Source organism: Sebastes fasciatus, chromosome 4 (assembly GCF_043250625.1).
Source record: "Sebastes fasciatus isolate fSebFas1 chromosome 4, fSebFas1.pri, whole genome shotgun sequence".
In the NCBI taxonomy this organism is placed as follows: Eukaryota; Metazoa; Chordata; class Actinopteri; order Perciformes; family Sebastidae; genus Sebastes; species Sebastes fasciatus.
Genome location: NC_133798.1, coordinates 39,812,692 through 39,832,691, shown reverse-complemented (window position 1 = coordinate 39,832,691; position 20,000 = coordinate 39,812,692). Strand labels below are relative to the sequence as shown.

At 46.6% G+C, this 20,000-nt stretch overlaps 1 protein-coding gene across 10 annotated transcripts in view; it reads right to left on the bottom strand.

The window, feature by feature from the left end:
• The window catches only part of magi2b (membrane associated guanylate kinase, WW and PDZ domain containing 2b), a 122,530-nt gene that overhangs the window by 69,540 nt on the left and 32,990 nt on the right, over positions 1 to 20,000 (bottom strand). For all 10 annotated transcript variants that reach the window (XM_074634164.1, XM_074634162.1, XM_074634166.1 and 7 more), the window contains one exon: positions 19,338 to 19,454. In XM_074634164.1, coding sequence (XP_074490265.1) covers positions 19,338 to 19,454 — 117 coding nt within the window. The remainder of the gene's footprint in view (positions 1 to 19,337; positions 19,455 to 20,000) is intronic.

Sequence of the window (20,000 nt, the reverse complement as noted above, 5' to 3'; positions counted from 1 at the left end):
AAGCCCTTTGAGTGGTCAGAAGACTAGAAAGACACTATAGAAATGCAGATCCATTTACCATTTATTAAAAGACATACCGATGTGAAGCAGCTTCACAGACCAGCACAATAGGGCCCACTCCATGAACTATTGTAATGGAAATTCTGTCAATATTCCAAGATGAGTCCTAATGAACGTTGAAATCAAGATCCCAAACAGATGAAATGTCTTTGTTGTATTTTATTCTTGCAAGAAGAGGCACTGGTTATACAGAGTCACACAAAGTCTGCAGAAGAGTGCCTCTTCTTGCAAGAATAAAATACAACAAAGACATTTCATCTGTTTGGGATCTTGATTTCAACGTTCATTAAGACTCATCTTGGAATATTGACAGAATTTCCATTACAATTTGGCGTTGTCGGCAGGATAAGGAGTTGTTTTACTCAAACAGTGTCCCAGTAAAAGTCAACACTCAGTACTTTCCCACTACATGAGACGAAGAGCACACAGACAGTAACTTTCCACTGTTGCATAAAGAGACATCATTACATACAATGTAATTTTCCATTACACTATACTGCATGTTACACTAAAAAATGAGCCTTGAAGAGGATCATCCATCGCATGTGAGGTGCTACTCTGAATACCGCAGCAGCTCAGCCAGCCAGGCGGGGCTGGTCGCCTTCCACTTGGTACAGCTATTGATCTGTAAGATCAGAATGAAATTATTCTGCTGCCCACACCAGAGTAGGCAGAGCCTGCTGGAATACTGATGACCTGCCAATGGCCTTCTCCCACAGCTTCCTTCACCGGACACACCAACAGAGCAGAGAGAGAGGGAGAGAGAGCTTCTGGTTGGATCTGAGCTGGGAATATTGATCGACTATCTGGCCTTGAGATAGGCAGGTAGTCCGACTGTTCCTCTTTTCTTTCTTCCTTCCTTTTCACACATTTCTACTCATAGCGCCTCAGCACATTACCTGTTTTTCTCCCTCGCTCTCTGCTTCTTCCTTCCCCTTAGCAACACCCACTAAATAACTGTGAAGTAGACCTTTTTTATTAAAATGAACACTGTCCCCAGTAAAATCCATACTCTGTTCCTCCGGCCCCCACTGTTACCTTTCTCTCTCTTCCTTCCTCTTTCTTATCCTCAGAAACTCCCAGGTAGAGGCCAAAAATGATGCAAATGGAATCCATAATTTATGGATCGGGGCTGAAATGTCTTCGGCTCAGTTCGGTGGATTTTTTCTTTATATTTTTTTGTACACAGCCACACAAACTCCTGAGCAGAGCTATAATAGATGAGCTGAACAAAGCAGGACAAGCTGAGCACAGGTGCTCAAATTAAAAAATGGCAGCAGACTGTACAGAGAAGAGGCAGCGACGCTTCCCCCGAGCCAAAAGCACTGCTGCTGTTGACTATTGATTGGATGTCGTGCTCTCGCTAATAAAGGATAAAGTCGGCTGTGAGCCAAAAATGGTCTTTGCATTGCAATCAGCCAGTGTAGCCAAACCTCTCAGAGGTGACGCTGCGAGTAGGAGTATGAGCGCCATAGAGATTTATGGCTTAAATGACTTAAATCCATAATAGCACGGAAAAGCTTCGGAGCTGCCACTTTAGGGGGTGAAGACATTCTCTGCCTCAAACCATGACGACCGAGCGCTACAGAATGTTTTCACATCGGTGGGAGTGTGTGTGAGAGAGAAGAAGGAGAAAGAGATTACGTTGAAACATAACAAGGAAATTCCATTTGGAGGAAAAGCTAAAATAGCTGATATACTGAAATAACTCAGCTGGGTGTCAGACGATAAGAGGACAAAGACCTTTGCTAAATAATAGAGTGGCAAGCAGAGAAAAACAGAAAGAGAGACAGCAACAGAGTGAGAGAGACAGTGAGAGGAGGAAAAGCATGATTGGTTAAACTCGCTGTGCATCCACAGAGGGAGAGTTTGAGAATGTGCACGTGTATTCATATGTATGCTTGTATAATTAGATAGGAAGTCACCAAGTGGGAGAAGCAGAGCGGGGAGACTCAGAGCTAAAAATAGACTATCGATGGACTGATTATCATAACAAAGCGTGGGGGGAGGTGGTCTCGGCGGTCTCGGTGAGTATGTGTGGGAACGAGGAGGTGAGGGTGAGGTGTGTGTTTCATATGAATACTTTATAGTTAAGCTGTAGACACGGAGCTATAGGTAGCATTATGTCCTCTAGAGCTCTGACATTCATTGTTGGAATAAATGACTCTTACAGTATTTGCAGTTGTAATACCTGAACTAGGGATGCACCGATACACGATACCAGTATCGTGTATCGGGTCTGATACTGTGCTCATGTACTCGTACTCGCAAAACGGCTCCGATACAACGGCACCAATACCACTTTACGGTGGTGCGCCCGACCCCGCTGGGCCGGGATCCCGCCTCAGCCGGCGCGCGCCGGCCCTCACTTTCATTGCACCACGGGGTTTTGCTTACACCCTCTGACTCTCGCGTACGTTAGACTCCTTGGTCAGTGTTACAAGACGGGTCGGGTGGGTTGCCGACATCGCCACAGACCCCTGGCGCCTTTTACGTGGGCCGGGCCCCGCTCTGGTGGTACGACGCGGTTGAGGCGCACTGAGGACAGTCCGCCCCGGTCGACAGTCGCACTGGGAGCAGGGGGCAGCCCCCCGGCGGGGAGAGGGGGCGCAGCAAGCCTTTTGTCCACGGTGCGGCGATGTCCGGGTGGGGAGCGCTGTAAAGCTGCGGCCGCAAGCCACGTTCGCCCCGAGCCTTTCCAAGCCAACCTAGAGCCGGTCGCGGCGCACCGCCTCGTATGCGGGACTCCACACCCTCCCGCTGGCTGTTAACGAGGGTCTTTTGGCACAGAGAAGTACTCGTATCGGTACTCGGTATCACGAGAACCAAAATGTAAGTACTTGTACTCGGTCTGAAAAAGGTGGTATCCGTGCATCCCTAATCTTTATGTCCTCTAGAGTTCTGAGATTCATTGTTGAAATAAATGACTCCTACAGTATTTGCAGTTGTGATACCTGAACAATCGTATTTTAATTGGACTGAGGAACAAACCCAGGTGAGAAAAACTGGATACACACGGTCCCACCTGAGCTTCCAGTTCTGTGTCTCAATGCGCACATATATGGATTGTGTTAGTCTCACAAACCCCTCTTGGTTTCAGCGTATCATCCATCACAGCCATCCGGCTGCTTTGGGAGTTTGAGTGAATTTGTGACAGAGACAGAGGTAACACCAACTCTACAGGAACTAAAAATAGTCTCTAAAAGGTGAACAAGCGTGACGCTCATTTACAATAATCCCCAGGTGGATTCAAACACGCTGGTACACATTTGATAGCACACCTGTCCCTCTGGGCTGAATGTATGTAACCTAAAAGTGCTGCACATGTAGGAAGGACACACATTGATCTTCTGAAAGCATGTCTTTTCATCTCAGTTGAGGCATGTTGCAGTTTATTTAAGCTCTTAAACCGAGCTGGATGCTTCGGTAGCTCCATCACTACAGGTGCGTGTTGTGCAGCTGAGCACAAAGCCCGAGGTGTCGAACTATCTCCTAACTAAAATCTATAAAAACAATGTGCGTATAAAACAATAATATAAAATGATGCCCAAGACATTAAAATCCTCCTATTCAATCTAATTGTGCAGCCGTAAAATTATAGGGGGAATATATAGAGCATTAAAATTCAGGACACAATCCTGCGACCGTATACAGAATACACTGTCCTCAAAACCCTGAACTTGTTTACCCAGAATCCTTTTCAGCACAGAGCAAGCAGAGCACCACAGCAGCAAGAGAGCAGAGAGGAATGTGAGGATTGTCTGTGTTTGTTTCTCACACTCACGCACGCACACACACACTGCTGCTTTCTTATTCATTTACTGCGTGTCTCGCATCCGTCTATCCATCTATCTTATTGTCTTGTCTTTTCAAATTGCCCTCCTCTATTATCCTTTCTCTTTCTCTCGTTCCTCTCGTTTCCAATTTACCTCGATGCACTTCCATCCATTTGTTCCTCTGTTGGTGCTCTTTGTCCCCATTACTCCCTCTCTGTCTTCTTTAATCCGCTCCCTCTTCCCCTCGTTATCCTCCTCTCTTCTTTTGTGTCTCCTTCAAGCTCCGTCTCGCACTTAGGTCTCACGTCTCATTCACTCTCACCGTTCACCCTCCCTCTCTACCTTTTCCATCATCCCCGGTTCGCAGATGTGATGTGTGACAGCAGGTCTATAGGAGAGGTATGATCGAGCACACACACAGTCATCCTTATTTACACTACAAAGCCCCGGCTACAGATGCAGCGACGCAACATGGCAACGCTCTGACAGGAGCGCCCGCTACCACGACAACACGTCAATGCCTGGCAATGCAGCCTCGCCATGGTAACAAGCCGCAACATCTACATTAGCTGTAGAAAAATAATATTAATGTCAGATATGACACTCGGTCGTTTTGCATACACAGCCGTTTTATAGTTACAGTCTCAGAGGTCCTCGGCTCGAGACCTTTTGCTCTGCAGAGCTGCAGGTCTGCGCTTTCTCACACTTTATCCATCAATTACTGTCACAGCTTGGCCACGGAGACTCACACCTGGTTACCTCAGAGTCATTCAGCTGCTGTTTAAGTGGACGGGTTTGACTCTGATGGGGGCTGCAGGCGGGGAGGACCGGGGGACTTGGATGTCACCTCTCCAGCGGAGATCACTCTCGGGACGGATGTGAGATTGGGCTGCTCGCTCACTTACAGATACACTGAGCTTAAGAGTTCAAAGCAGATTGTTTTAATTCACACTGTCTTCCAGTGTATTCATCATCAGAGACAGACTTTCAAAGCTTGAAAGGCTGATTGAGCAGAGATGAAGGCTTACTGCAGACAAGATCTGTAGTTTACATGCAGCCAGTTGGGTTGGGCAACATGTACAAAGTAGAAAACTCTGCAATCAATTAGTCGCTCATATTTAGTTTTAATTTATTTAGTTTTAATTTATTAATTTATTTAGTTTTAATTTATATATTTATTTAGTTTTAATTTATTAATTTATTTAGTTTTAATTTATTAATTTATTTAGTTTTAATTTATATATTTATTTGGTTTTAATTTATTAATTTATTTAGTTTTAATTTATATATTTATTTAGCTTCAATTTATTAATTTATTTAGTTTTAATTTATATATTTATTTAGTTTTAATTTATTAATTTATTTAGTTTTAATTTATATATTTATTTAGCTTCAATTTATACATTTATTTAGTTTTAATGTATTAATTAATTTAGTTTTAATTTATATTTGCTTGGTAAAAAATAGTTTTGAGAAATATGCTTATTTGCTTATTTTTTTTGCTTTTACTAAGAGTTAAATGAGAAGATGTCCCTCTCATGTCTTTATGGTAAATATAAGAGGATATCCAGCAGCTGCTTAGCTTAGCTTAGCATAAACACTGGAATCAGCTAGTTTGTCTCAGTCCAAAGGTAACACAATCTGCCTACCAGCACTTCTAAAACTCACTAATTAACACGCGTCTCGTCTGTGGATGTTGTAGGGGGTTATGTGCCAGGCTATTTCTTGGCTATAGCAGCATTTGCCAGGAGACTCAAACCCGATGGAAACTCCAGCAGGAAGTGAATAGTCCTGCACATAAACCCTGTGAAACGGCAGATTGGCATTTATTAAATGTAGTCTTTTGTCCAGATGAACTTGTTAATCAGTGGTTAGTAGCTATAGAGGGGCTGGAGGGTGGATTTTCATATCATAGGACAGAGCCAGTCTAACTATTATCCCATGTTTGCAGTCTTTATGCTAAGCAAAGCTAATTGGCTCCAGCCTCATATTTACCGTATACAGACAAAAGAGCCACGTCAATCATTCCTTTAACTAGCAAGGTTCAAGGAGCGGTGCAGCATTATGAGAACTGAGCTGTTCATAAAACTTCAATACTTTATCAGTACAGAATGAGTTGTGTGTCTGTTGCACTGAAAACTGTCAAGTAGTCTTTACTCTTTCTTTAAAGGTGTAATGTGTACGATCGGGCCATGAACTAACATTATCAACAGGACATGAAGAGGTTACAGTGTTGGCGTTATAACAAAGATGTCTATGTATTGTGTTGCAGAGATATCTACTAAAATGAGCACGCTAACCGACCAGTCCCAACCGGTACGATCTTGTAATCTCCTCTAGAGGCGACAGTGAGTCGCTGTAGCGTCCAGTCTGCTTTCAGTAGCGTCCCGTCTGCTTTCAGTAGCGTCCAGTCTGCTTTCAGTAGCGTCCCGTCTGTCTTCAGTAGCGTCCCGTCTGTCTTCAGTAGCGTCCAGTCTGCTTTCAGTAGCGTCCAGTCTGCTTTCAGTAGCGTCCAGTCTGCCTTCAGTAGCGTCCCGTCTGTCTTCAGTAGCGTCCCGTCTGTCTTCAGTAGCGTCCCGTCTGTCTTCAGTAGCGTCCCGTCTGCCTTCAGTAGCGTCCCGTCTGCCTTCAGTAGCGTCCCGTCTGTCTTCAGTAGCGTCCCGTCTGTCTTCAGTAGCGTCCCGTCTGCCTTCAGTAGCGTCCCGTCTGCCTTCAGTAGCGTCCCGTCTGTCTTCAGTAGCGTCCCGTCTGTCTTCAGTAGCGTCCCGTCTGTCTTCAGTAGCGTCCCGTCTGTCTTCAGTAGCGTCCCGTCTGCCTTCAGTAGCGTCCCGTCTGCCTTCAGTAGCGTCCCGTCTGTCTTCAGTAGCGTCCCGTCTGTCTTCAGTAGCGTCCCGTCTGTCTTCAGTAGCGTCCCGTCTGTCTTCAGTAGCGTCCCGTCTGTCTTCAGTAGCGTCCCGTCTGTCTTCAGTAGCGTCCAGTCTGCCTTCAGTAGCGTCCCGTCTGTCTTCAGTAGCGTCCCGTCTGTCTTCAGTAGCGTCCCGTCTGCCTTCAGTAGCGTCCCGTCTGCCTTCAGTAGCGTCCCGTCTGCCTTCAGTAGCGTCCCGTCTGTCTTCAGTAGCGTCCCGTCTGTCTTCAGTAGCGTCCCGTCTGTCTTCAGTAGCGTCCCGTCTGTCTTCAGTAGCGTCCCGTCTGTCTTCAGTAGCGTCCCGTCTGTCTTCAGTAGCGTCCCGTCTGCCTTCAGTAGCGTCCCGTCTGTCTTCAGTAGCGTCCCGTCTGTCTTCAGTAGCGTCCCGTCTGTCTTCAGTAGCGTCCCGTCTGTCTTCAGTAGCGTCCCGTCTGTCTTCAGTAGCGTCCCGTCTGTCTTCAGTAGCGTCCCGTCTGTCTTCAGTAGCGTCCCGTCTGTCTTCAGTAGCGTCCCGTCTGTCTTCAGTAGCGTCCCGTCTGCCTTCAGTAGCGTCCCGTCTGCCTTCAGTAGCGTCCCGTCTGTCTTCAGTAGCGTCCCGTCTGTCTTCAGTAGCGTCCCGTCTGTCTTCAGTAGCGTCCCGTCTGTCTTCAGTAGCGTCCCGTCTGCCTTCAGTAGCGTCCCGTCTGTCTTCAGTAGCGTCCCGTCTGTCTTCAGTAGCGTCCAGTCTGTCTTCAGTAGCGTCCCGTCTGTCTTCAGTAGCGTCCCGTCTGTCTTCAGTAGCGTCCCGTCTGTCTTCAGTAGCGTCCCGTCTGCCTTCAGTAGCGTCCCGTCTGCCTTCAGTAGCGTCCCGTCTGTCTTCAGTAGCGTCCCGTCTGTCTTCAGTAGCGTCCCGTCTGTCTTCAGTAGCGTCCCGTCTGCCTTCAGTAGCGTCCCGTCTGTCTTCAGTAGCGTCCCGTCTGTCTTCAGTAGCGTCCAGTCTGCTTTCAGTAGCGTCCCGTCTGTCTTCAGTAGCGTCCCGTCTGCCTTCAGTAGCGTCCCGTCTGCCTTCAGTAGCGTCCCGTCTGTCTTCAGTAGCGTCCAGTCTGCTTTCAGTAGCGTCCCGTCTGTCTTCAGTAGCGTCCCGTCTGCCTTCAGTAGCGTCCCGTCTGCCTTCAGTAGCGTCCCGTCTGTCTTCAGTAGCGTCCCGTCTGCCTTCAGTAGCGTCCCGTCTGTCTTCAGTAGCGTCCCGTCTGTCTTCAGTAGCGTCCCGTCTGCCTTCAGTAGCGTCCCGTCTGCCTTCAGTAGCGTCCCGTCTGCCTTCAGTAGCGTCCCGTCTGTCTTCAGTCCAGAGAATGAAGAAGTGGAGCTGCACCGAAGACTTGCCAATAATACATCCATGGTCTTTGTACGTTTGAATAATTTGTTTATTGGATTAAATCCAAAGTGGCAGAAACGAGCAAATGACCCGCACGCTCGCCTTGTCCTCGCCGCCGGGAGGCTGCTTCGCTGGGAGTAGAGCTCGCGGCAGCTCCGGGAGACGCAGCTACCCCCATTAGCAGTTAGCTCCAATTCAGCCAGTGCAAACCCCAGCACCAGGGGTCTGATCCCGGGGGTCTGATCCCAGGGGACCGCCCCGACTCCTCGCCGGATCAGCAAACTTTCTGTTGCTGACGTAACACAGGTTAGACCCAGCGCTCCACCAGCCTCTGGGGTTTGTGCTGGCTGAATTTGAGTTGCTGCAGCCGCTGACTGGACGTCTGACTCCCAGAACTGCTGAGTGCCGACCGCTCTCCTCCCGGCGGGGTTGTCTCCTGGACACATGGAGGACGAGATGAAGGTACGGGTCATTTTCTCCTTTCTGTCACTTTGGATTTAGTCCAATGATGGTTAACGTAAACTACAGGCTGACGCCACACGTGAAGATTATAAGATAGCAGCGCTATTTTGACCGGCTCTCAGAGTTTCAGCAGTTTAGTCAAATGTTGCGTATTCTTATATTTTGTATTAATAACCTGAATCTGCAAAGTAACTAAAGATATTCAATTTATTAAACTTAGTTGTTTAAGAAAGGGAAAAAGACGGTATCGGACATTAAAAATGGTATGGAGCCATCTCTAGTTAATTAAGGTTAGAAACAGCTGCATCAAGTCTGGAGTTTCTTCCATTAATCGTCTGTCTGTCGGGTCCACTAGCGGCTGTAAAGACAACTGTGTTGCTCAGTGGATCAGCGTCTGGCGGAGCTGGTGCCTGGGTGACATTGAGAGATTACTCCTGTACTGATGTCCTGTGGTGATGGAAATCAGCCCTGATAGGCTGAAAAACACCTTTATTAGTGTGCAGAGCTGACTGACGCAGGACGACAGCGGGGGTCACGGTGATGTACACACACAGAGCTGGTGTGTGCTGTTTGGTATGCACCGTGCGGAGAGGTAAAGATTGACCAGAGTAAACAGACGAGCTCTCGGAGGCGTCAGACCTTACTGACCATCACAGGACGAGCCGCTCGCTGAGCACCTGGCTCATCAGTGCACATTACTGTGATGTTAGAAGTAGCACAGACAGAGACATGGGGTGAGGAGGGCAGGAGGTAAAACTACGGGCAGGAACACAAATATGAAAGGCTTGAGAAGAAGCTCATTTTGTGATTAGCCGCTGAGTGAGAGGATCATACCAAGGAGAAGAAAGAGAGATGAGACGACACCTGTCCAGAGCTTAACACGGAAAGCACTTTGCAAACATAACCAATTCATTAATCACTTTCACTATTTGCTATTTTCATTTCATAAAATTCATATCATTCCCTTGCAGTTTCTTTCATCTGTGGAACAACATTAATCCAGAGTGCCAATCAAACAGCAGGGAGCACCGAACCACATCAAAGCATGTCAGCCAGCACTTTAGCAAGAGCAGGCCGGCAGGCAAATCACCCCTTTAAGGAGAGCGTCCCTGGGGGATGATGCATTTCTCTGTCTCTCTCTCTCATATAGAGCCAAGTACACACAACCTCAACAGAGAACGGCGTGTAACACTCATTATTCATCAGTTCAGCCTATTAAAGCTCCATACACAAACAGAATAATCAATGCTTCAGTGTAAAAAACACACACATGCATGTACATTAGGGATGTGCATCCCAAGCAAAAATACAGGGAGAGACAGACATGAGGGGGGGAACAACATGTAGCGTCGGCACATTTTCCCATCTAACCCTGTGGATTAAAGCGGTGGGCACACTACCAACGTCAGGTGCGCGTGGCGTCTGCGTCGCGTGGTGGCTGCGTGATGCAGGAGTCTGGTGTTCACACTAGACACCTGTCGGCTGCGTGTCTGCTACCTGTCAGCTGGGTTTCTGCTGCTGCTGTCAGCCCTTTCTTTCTGCATAGAGTTTGTCTTTTAATGGCCATTTAACTTCATGATAAATATAATTTATATTTATTTTAGACAGAGAAAGGTTCAGAAACGTGTGGTAATTAGTAAATAATAGTAATAATCCACAATTAAAACTCCGTACTGTATTCATTCATGGAACGCTCCAAGTCACTGCTTGTTCCACATCACTGTCCGGCACATATTTCAGAATAAAAGCTTTGTGTTAACAAATGAAGGAATTCTGTCCAAAGAAAATCCGCTTTAGGGCTTTTATTTTTAAATGAAAGCAGGAAGTGTTGATTTAAATTAATTAATTAAATTAAACCCTGGTCCGGTGCCAACGGGCCTGGCACGCCATTCGGAACCTTAAACTATGAGTGCGGCGGCCTCAACCTGGTCACCTGCCGTGCGCCTCCGGGTACCCAACTCTACTTCCTCCTTTGGAGGGAGCACGGGGGGGTTGTGGAAGCGGCACACGCGCACGCGTGCACGCGCATACGCACACACACACACACACACACACACACACACACACACACACACACACACACACACACCCCTGCGCTAACAGGAAAGAGCCGAACTGAACGTGCCACACGTAGTAACGTTACTACCAGGCAAATATATATTTTTTAAGACGGGACGAATTTTTTTTATAAATAACGACTATTTGAAAAATGGAAAATCATAACTCATCCCTAGTTCAGGTATAAAATCAATCTGCCACAGAAACAGAAAACAGAAATTAATCTTTTCTTCATCACCTCATCCAACTTCACTGTAATCATCATGACAAACATCCTCCTCTTCCTCCTCCTCCGTCATCAGTTAAAGCCCACTCACATCCACATTAGTAACTATAAAAATAATACAATCTATAAACAGGATCTATTGATAACTAGTATGAATGTGTTCCAGCTACAAAAACTCAACCTACATTCTTTGGACACTTTTGGACATAAAAATCAGATATTATTCTTCAGCCAGTCAAATTAAAACTCAAACCCAGATGGAGGTGGGAGAACTTGGTAGCGTAGCTTCCTTTGCTACGGATGAATGGACTGAATGTTCATTTGGAGGTGTAGATCTTGTCCATGTGTATTTATAGTGAGTATCTGTCTGATTGTACATTTTCAATAGCATAAAGGCACGGTTACACCGGGGGAATGCAGGCGAGCGACCATCGCCTGCCGAGGCGATATTCTCCTGAAAGTTCACGCGAATGCAAAGATGCAATTTTGCTTCGCAACCAGAAGCAAATGATTTTTCACCCGTTCGCTCTCGTAGAATGGAAGTGAACGGAAAGCAAATGTTAATTTCGTGGCCGAATGAATGAAGTCTAACTTTGCTACAACAGCACATTGACAACCATGTTGTTCAAGTCAAAAGGTCATATACGTGTGAATGTACTAATGATGTGAGGAAAGCAGAGAAAACTACAACACGGCTTCAACTGGCAGACACACATCGACCAGACTAAGGATGCTCATTTTGATAAATGTTCTTAACCGATAACCGACCCTCGTTAACCGATTATTAACCGTTAACTGACATGATTTGTGCCTCACATGCAGCGGTGCTCCAGCTGCAGGAGCACAACAGACAACGGAGTCTCCAGTTCACCGCCCGGGAGCGTTAACTTAGCAGCTACGATGCTGCGTTCACTGTCTCCAGTTCACCGCCCGGGAGCGTTAACTTAGCAGCTACGATGCTGCGTTCACTGTCTCCAGTTCACCGCCCGGGAGCGTTAACTTAGCAGCTCCGATGCTGCGTTCACTGTCTCCAGTTCACCGTCCGGGAGCGTTAACTTAGCAGCTCCGATGCTGCGTTCACTGTCTCCAGTTCACCGTCCGGGAGCGTTAACTTAGCAGCTCCGATGCTGCGTTCACTGTCTCCAGTTCACCGTCCGGGAGCGTTAACTTAGCAGCTACGATGCTGCGTTCACTGTCTCCAGTTCACCGTCCGGGAGCGTTAACTTAGCAGCTACGATGCTGCGTTCACTGTCTCCAGTTCACCGTCCGGGAGCGTTAACTTAGCAGCTACGATGCTGCGTTCACTGTCTCCAGTTCACTGTCCGGGAGCGTTAACTTAGCAGCTACGATGCTGCGTGTAGTGTCGCGGACATGCAGCCACTTTCCCAGTAAAAGTCTCCACCACACATTTAGTTTAGTTTAGCAGGTTGTCAGCTGTGTGTCTGCCCGGCGGAACGTCAGCGAGTGTCCAACAGACCGTGTGTGTGTTTGTGCTACGTTAGCAGCTCTAGCATCGCCGGAGTCTCTATATTATTTATAGAGAGAAACTGCTGATTGATATTACTGTATGTATATAAACTGGCCAGTCACAGTAGATTACAATCTCAGATTAAAATCCTTCCAGGTTTACAAGGACCTTCATTTTCTTGACCATCAATAAGCAGGAGAGATCTTTGAAATCATTTTGGAACTGGACTCCCGGAGGAAATAAATGATGAATCGGACAGCGTGGTATTACGTTTTTACTATACACTATATGAATTTAAGGTGTTTCTATTATCTTTTTGGATATGCATATACAGTAGATGCATCTTTATTTTTGTACTGCAAAGTTGGTTGTGAAATAAAAAGCTATACCTCTTACACTACCAAAAAAGATTTAAAAAGAAGATCCTCTTCATCCGAGACTAAAACACGATGATGAAACGTTTCTTTAGGTTGTGCTATTGTTGGGAATAAAACACTTTGAGTCATGTCGACAGCGGCGTGGTAGTTTCTGATTATTTGGTTAAGCTGTATGATGGTCCAGAGAGCTGTGTGAAGCATTTTGCAAAGGAGAATGCTTGTTAGCATTTGCATAAGTAAACTGCATACATTATAGACAGAACTAAGCGTTAAGATCTCCCAGCATGCATCAAGCTTAAAAAGGTGTCATTTTCCACAAATCTCCTCCCATCATCACGATAGCCATCTTCATTACTGCTATCATTATAAGCGGCGTCCGACAGCCTTATCACCATCCTAAGCATCTTGGCCTTGTTCCTCCTCAACATCTTTATCTGCTCCTCCTCCGTAGTCTCCAGAGGAGGATTCCCTGTCGGAAGCTGCAGAACTGCAGGGCAGCATGCGTCCAGAGCAGCGGATGTGAAGTGACAGAAGCTGCATGTATTTATAGGCTATCTGAGTAGAGAAACGTGCTGCTCACTGTTCAAGCTATTTATAGAGCCTTTTACTGATGCCTCTGAGTAGTGTGGAGGGGAGGAGATGGTTCTCTGGGGAATGACTTACGAGGCTCCCTCATATCTCCCACTACCTCCATTCAGTGCACGTCCGCTCTTTCACTCCATACGTATCTGCTCTTCTCATCCCTCCATCCTCTGGCATCAACTCTCGCCTTCTCAATTTCCATCCTCTGTTCGCTCTCTTCTTCCTTTCCCATCTGTCCCCTGCTGATCACCTCTTCTTCACCACCTCTCCTCCTGTCTTCTCCCCTTAATCCATCTTCTCGCAGTGCCTCTTCGGTCATATCCACATCCATCATCTTCCCTCCCTTTCCGTTTACTGTACTGCCACCTCTCTGCTTCCACCTATATATTTCCCAGATCTTCTCACTCCTTTAGCCTCATTTCAGTGTCTTACACCCTCAGCTACACTCCTATCAAAGAAGCACTCACACTGTCCGTATGCAGAGAGCACAACCATCTAAAGTCCTCAACAGCAGGTGCTCCGGCAGGAGCTTAGACTCATTTTCTGAAGTGGTCAAGTGATCTCTGTGAATGAAATGAAATGGTGCCGGCAAATTTCTTATCTCAAAGGCTTCAGACAGACTGTGACAATCTTATAAAATGTTTCAACCTGTAAACAGTGATGCCTATCTGAGGCTCTTCTGAAGCTCTATTCCACTCACATCCCTCCCAAATTCTCCTTCTCTACAGCTAGACACTTTCTGCAACTATAGATTCACACTTACACAATCTGATTCATCTCTTTCTTTTTCCCATCAGTCTGCAATTAGTGTTAAAGCAGCAGTAGGCAGATTGGAGCAAATGTTATTAAAAAAAGTTATTTTTATAAAACGGTCTCTATATGGTGACAGTAGTGCATGAGACAGATAACCTGAAAAAATCATGTTCCTCGGTGTCCTCCGGTGCTCCTAACGGCATCTGCAAGATTTCACAGACCGGAGGAAAACAAGCAGTCAGAGCTGATCTGAGGTCTGCTGTCCAGCTGCCGTCTCTGAGAGCCGGCTGTCAATCACTCTGAACTCTGATCAGACGGTCAAACTAGGCAGCGCTGATCAGATATGAATCAATATTCTGTTACTTTAATGTCTATTTCTCTCCTCACATGTTCTCAGGATCATCTTGTAGTGCACGGTTTAGCTGTAACATGAGAACGTTTGTGACGCCGCCGCCATTGTGAAATCTGGTGAAGGAACGCCAAGTTCCTGTCACATGACCGGAGCTCAGCCAATAGGAATGCTCTCTCTCTCTGAAATGATCTGTGATTGGTCAAAGTCTCCCGTCACGGGCTAGATGTTCTAAAGCCTGTAAACAGAGCCATGAGGAGCAGGAGTCTAGTTTCCTCTCAGAACACTTGAATTACAATATGCTGAAAGGTTATTATGGGATTTTTGCCCAATGATGCCAAACATATACTGACTACTGCAGCTTTAAGGCCCTGACACACGAAGCTGGCGGTCGGCCGTCGGACAGTTTGGGGCCGTCGGTGAGCGTCCGTCAGTCTAGTTTTTTCAGTGTGTCCCGCACCGTCGTCTCTAGTCTGCTAGTCTGAGATCACTCTGATTGGCTGTTCAGCTTAAACAAATGCACGAGAAGATAAACTTTGAGGAAATCAAGCCAACGACTAAAGTCAAGAGGAAAAACACAGAAGGCTCTTCTCATTGTCCATCTTCATCTCATCTGATCATTCCAACACACGGATATTTTCACAACGACATGAACATCTGGAATGAAGCCAAGTGGTGAGAAAACATCGCTTTGTTTCATGTACGTATCATAACAACGGCGTGTATATCCGCAGTCCTCGGTCTTCTGGTTTCCCTTTTTGAATACAGACTAGTGCGAGCTGCTGGTGGGGAGTTATTTCCTCTCATGCAGACGCAGAACGTAGATGCTAACTGGCCGTCGGCTGTAGTCTTTGCGTGTATGCTTGTTAAAATGTGAATGCATGTGAGAAAGAAACCTGCAAATAAGTAAACAATCACATGCAAACACAACACACAGCAGTCAGTCTGGAGGCAACACTACAACATGTGAATAGAGTTATTAATATCAGACGGTAATTATCACATTCACTTCATTGTTTCTGGGGGGAGAACGGCCAATCCTTGAGCCAAGTGATGTAACAGGATGTAGAGTTGATGTCAGCATGTGAGCCTTCTAGCTGTATGAACACACACACACACATCCTCCCACGTCCTTCAGTGTGACAGCATGTTGTGATGCAGAGTGGCGTCTGCTTGTCAAGCTGACAGACTCGCACTGACAGCACGGTCAGAGCGCTGCAGACACGGGAGAAAAACACTGATTTTATAACGCTCCAAACCACAACAACAAACAGCCTGCCGGGCACGAGCAGCGCACAAACGCAGGACCATCATCCCCGTTTTTTAGCCGTCTGATGCTGCGTCACTCTGCTGGTTGAGCAACGCCTGCGTCTCAGACTGACAGGAAGTCATGCAGGAAATGTATATGAAACTCCCTCATATGCAGATGACCTGCTGACCAAAGGCAAATGAAATCAGGTCAGTGAGACTGAAGTGAATTTGGGGGAATCACTGTAATATCACATGTATTTCAAAGCTGCGGTGCAGGAGGTCTATGAGTTGGAATTTATATAATCTTCATTACACTGTATCAGCTTTGTTAAGTGATAGGCAGTTAATTATGGGGATGTCATTACCGCACACACATCACACAGAATAAGTGTCTTTCCATTCTCATAAAGGGCTGGAAGGCGGCTATAATTGAAACATGGTGACGAACAGGGCTGTCACAATCAGGAATTTAGGTTGACAATTAATTGTCATACAAATAATTGCGAACAATTGAATTGTCTCTTTCTGTTAATTTTATGCCACACAGTGGTGCTGTTGTTTGGCTTCGCTACTAGACCTAAATCCAAGTTGTTAAGTTCGATGGATGCTCATTGAAATGATGTGATCGCTGGCAAAAGAGTCAATTCATCTTCAAATAGCTTCACCTCTGGCTCTGCTGCTTGTTTCTAAACAGCTGTGTAGGCCGACCTGATGAAACCAAAAAGTGGTTCAAGACAGTTAACTAATGTAGAAGGAGGCTTGATTTGAGTTTCAAAAGTCAATATGCAACGGGGAAACACCGAGCCAGTGTTAACCGTTCCTGCTTCAGCTTCCAGACCGCCGTCGGGAAACACAGGGGACACTTTTTTTAACATCCAGGGCCAAAGTTGATCTTCACGTCGCTGTTACATTGTACATTTACTACTACAAGACACTGTACATATACTACCACAAGACAACTTTACTGCTAATTTCTTCTCCGCTCCCATCGCCAACACTGGTCTGATCTGAGCGCATACACTTTCACATTCACTCTCTCTCTTTCGCTCGACCACACACTCGCCACACTCAGTACTACGGACTGAGCTAGGGATGCACCGATACCCGATACCAGTATCGGGTATCGGGTATCTGGTCCAATACTGTGCTCATGTACTCATACTCGTACTCGCAAAACGGCTCCGATACCACTTCATGGTGGTGCGCCCGACCCCGCTGGGCCGGGATCCCACCTCAGCCGACGCGCACCGGCCCTCACTTTCATTGTGGCGCAGATTTTTGCTTACACCCTCTGACTCGCGCGTGCGTTAGACTCCGGGTCGGGTGGGTTGCCGACATCGCCGCAGACCCCTGGCGCCTTTTACGTGGGCCGAGCCCCTCTCTAAGGTTTGTTCCGATAACATTTTTCTCTTCCCGATACCGATTCCAATACCTGAACTTGTGGTATCGGCCGATACCGAGTACTGATCCGATATCAGCGTGACAAAAAAAGATATAATTATTATTATTAAACAGCTGTTTACTACTGACCATGTGTGGATGTGATATGAGTACTATCTCTGTTGTATGGCCTGGCTCAGGTTAAACCCTTTAATGTAAAACATGAACAAATACATAAGAGAATGAATGCAATAGAACTTGGTAACACTAGCGCCCCCTCCAAACAGAAGCCTTACAAACTGTACATATCGCCGTTTTCCACTGTTAAATATTGCCAAATGGCTGACATTTTCCTCGCTCTGACAACCGTTACATTCTCCACTAGCGCCGCACTGTTGTTGTTTGCTATCGTCACGTGATGAACTACCTGCATTCAGTTCTTCTTCACTGCTCTAAACCTGTAGTTGCCAGTGGCAGCCATGATACATCCAGGGCAATTGATTCCCGGTTAAACAAATTGATTGTTTTCTGGATTAATAAATGATGGTGCGGATCGGTGCATAGACTGGCGTACTGACAGATACCCGATACCGAATTTTGGGCAGCATTGGAAAAGCTCCAGTAAGACCTAAACAGCCAGGCTCTCTTTTTCATCGTTTGTTTCCTGACATTGGAACCTTGTGCTCAGGTAGACACTTTATTTACCCAGCAGATGAATACGCGCCTAATTCACTTCCTATTTGTTGCCACATTTTTAACACTGGCTTTAAATTCCCTTGATTGTGGAATCCAACGATTATGCGAATTGATGGCGGTCAGCTATAATCGCGATCAGGCAATTATGTAATAATTGCGACAGGCCGACTGACAAAACTATGGTTCCTGCTACCAAAAGGGGCCCATGCTGTGACAGGGCTGAAGTGTGTGAGGACCTGCAGTGTTGAACCTCAGCCAGTCCCCCATCACCTCAGTCGTCACCCTGTCAGTCCGCCTTCGCTGCACTATTACACAGCCAACAGGCTGAGAAAGGTAGAAGAAGGAGAGGGAAGGAGAAGGAAAGTGGGCTGTCTGGAGTTCAAATTGAAAAGGAGTGAAAATGTGATAGAGTGAGGTGGTGACCAAAAGAAATCAAAGAGGCAGAGAAGGAGGGAGAGGCAGGGGGAACATGAGAGAGAGAGCGAAGAGTGAAAGCAAAGAGATGAAGACGACAGGAGAGAGGGAGGAGAGGAAAAAGAGGGAGAGAGAGGCTCAGGACTGTGCAGCTGTGGGAGCGTATTAAACAATCACTTCTGTGTCAGCGGCTCAACACACCGACAGAGGACATCTAGTATAGTAGAAGCGCTCAGCCAACGCAGAAGCAACTATCACTGACGTCAAATCCTCGCTTTGCTCTCTCATAGTTCTGAACCAAAATCTGTCTCTTCACAAACAGCCAAAAGGCCACTTGATTCAACTCAACCACCTTTACAGCAAAACACCCATGACTGAGGTTATTAACAGAGGATACGGAAACATGTCATACAAGTACAAAGCCCTTCAACAGACATCAAATCACAGCACACCGATCCAAATGCAGCATGAAATGAGTAACACGTGTAGTCTGCAGCGTCGAGCATCACAGCAGCTTCAGTCTCCGGAGAAGCTGAGTCACGAGCTGCTTGTTGTATTGACAACAGGCGGAGCTGCTGGGGATAGCATCCCCTCAATGTCAATCACGGCAATGACATCGTCCCCCAACAGGAAACAGGCACACGCACTGATACCACAATGTAAGCACAGACACGCACGTCCACATGCAACCAACAGGCGTGAAGTGTCTATGTACACACTGATAAAAGAAACCTCTTCCTAATGCATCCAGGAGAGTGACATGTTATCATCTTTGTATATCTGTGTGTGTGTGTGTGTGTGTGTGCGTGTGTGTGTGTTGTACATGTCTAGCGTGTGCTTGAGGGGGTAGGGCGTCAAGGCAACGCAAGCCTCGAGACAAGAGGGTGGTTGCCGTGGAAACCTCAGGCTGAGAGCTCAGCAGCCGGGCGATTGAAGGAAAAGAAGGAGCAATAGACGGTGAGAGACGGAGAGAAAGAGCGTGAGTGTGATGTAAAAACACGAGGGCAACGTCCCGAGGGCAAGGAGGGGAAACTAAAACAGAGAGAGAGAACGAAATAGAGCTGGAGGAGGAGGGAGGGTGAAATGATGTCTAAGAATAAGAGAAAGACAATGAAGAAGACATACAGTGAGGCAGAGGAGAGGAGGAGCTCAAAGAGGAGTGAATAAACAGCTTGAAGGAGTGATGGAGGCCAGAAGCAAGGATAGGGGTGATGATGTGGACTCACAGGGAACGGTGCGGAGGTAGAGGTTGTCTCTGATGATCTGCTGGTGGTCGTGGTCCACTGAGCCCTTGGAGAAACGCAGGTTGAGGTAGTGCCGCAAATCCTTGTCAACCACCCCCCCTGAACACAAACACAGGAAGAGAGAGATTAGAGCTCGCTTGCATTTCATAACATGACACGCCACACAAGCCTGGCATTTTGTTGGAGTGATATCCAAATGTCTTATTGTTCTTTGTTTCAAACCTGGCTGGCTGAAGATCAAACATGATGTAAGTGACACTGCATTGGAAATAACTGAAAGGATTTCAGTCCACTGGAAGAACAAATAGCCGGCCCAGCAGGCCGGTCAATACACACTCATGCTGCGCAGCCAAACATCGCTCAAACACACACAACTTTTACATTCTAGCAGACATCCCAAAGTTTCCAAAGATACCAAATAGGTCAGTCTGAATTCAGTGGAAATGTCTAGAATATGTCAGTTTGATGGAATGGTGCAGCTTTAAAAAGAAATCCTTCATCTTGAATTTAAATATTTTTCTCTGTGCAATGATAATGCTTCAACAAAGAGTTGGAACGACGGCGTCACGACTGTCAGACTGTGACGAGAAAGACTGAAGAGGATTTTTAACGACCTTAAACCTCCTTAAAGCTGCAGTTCGTAAA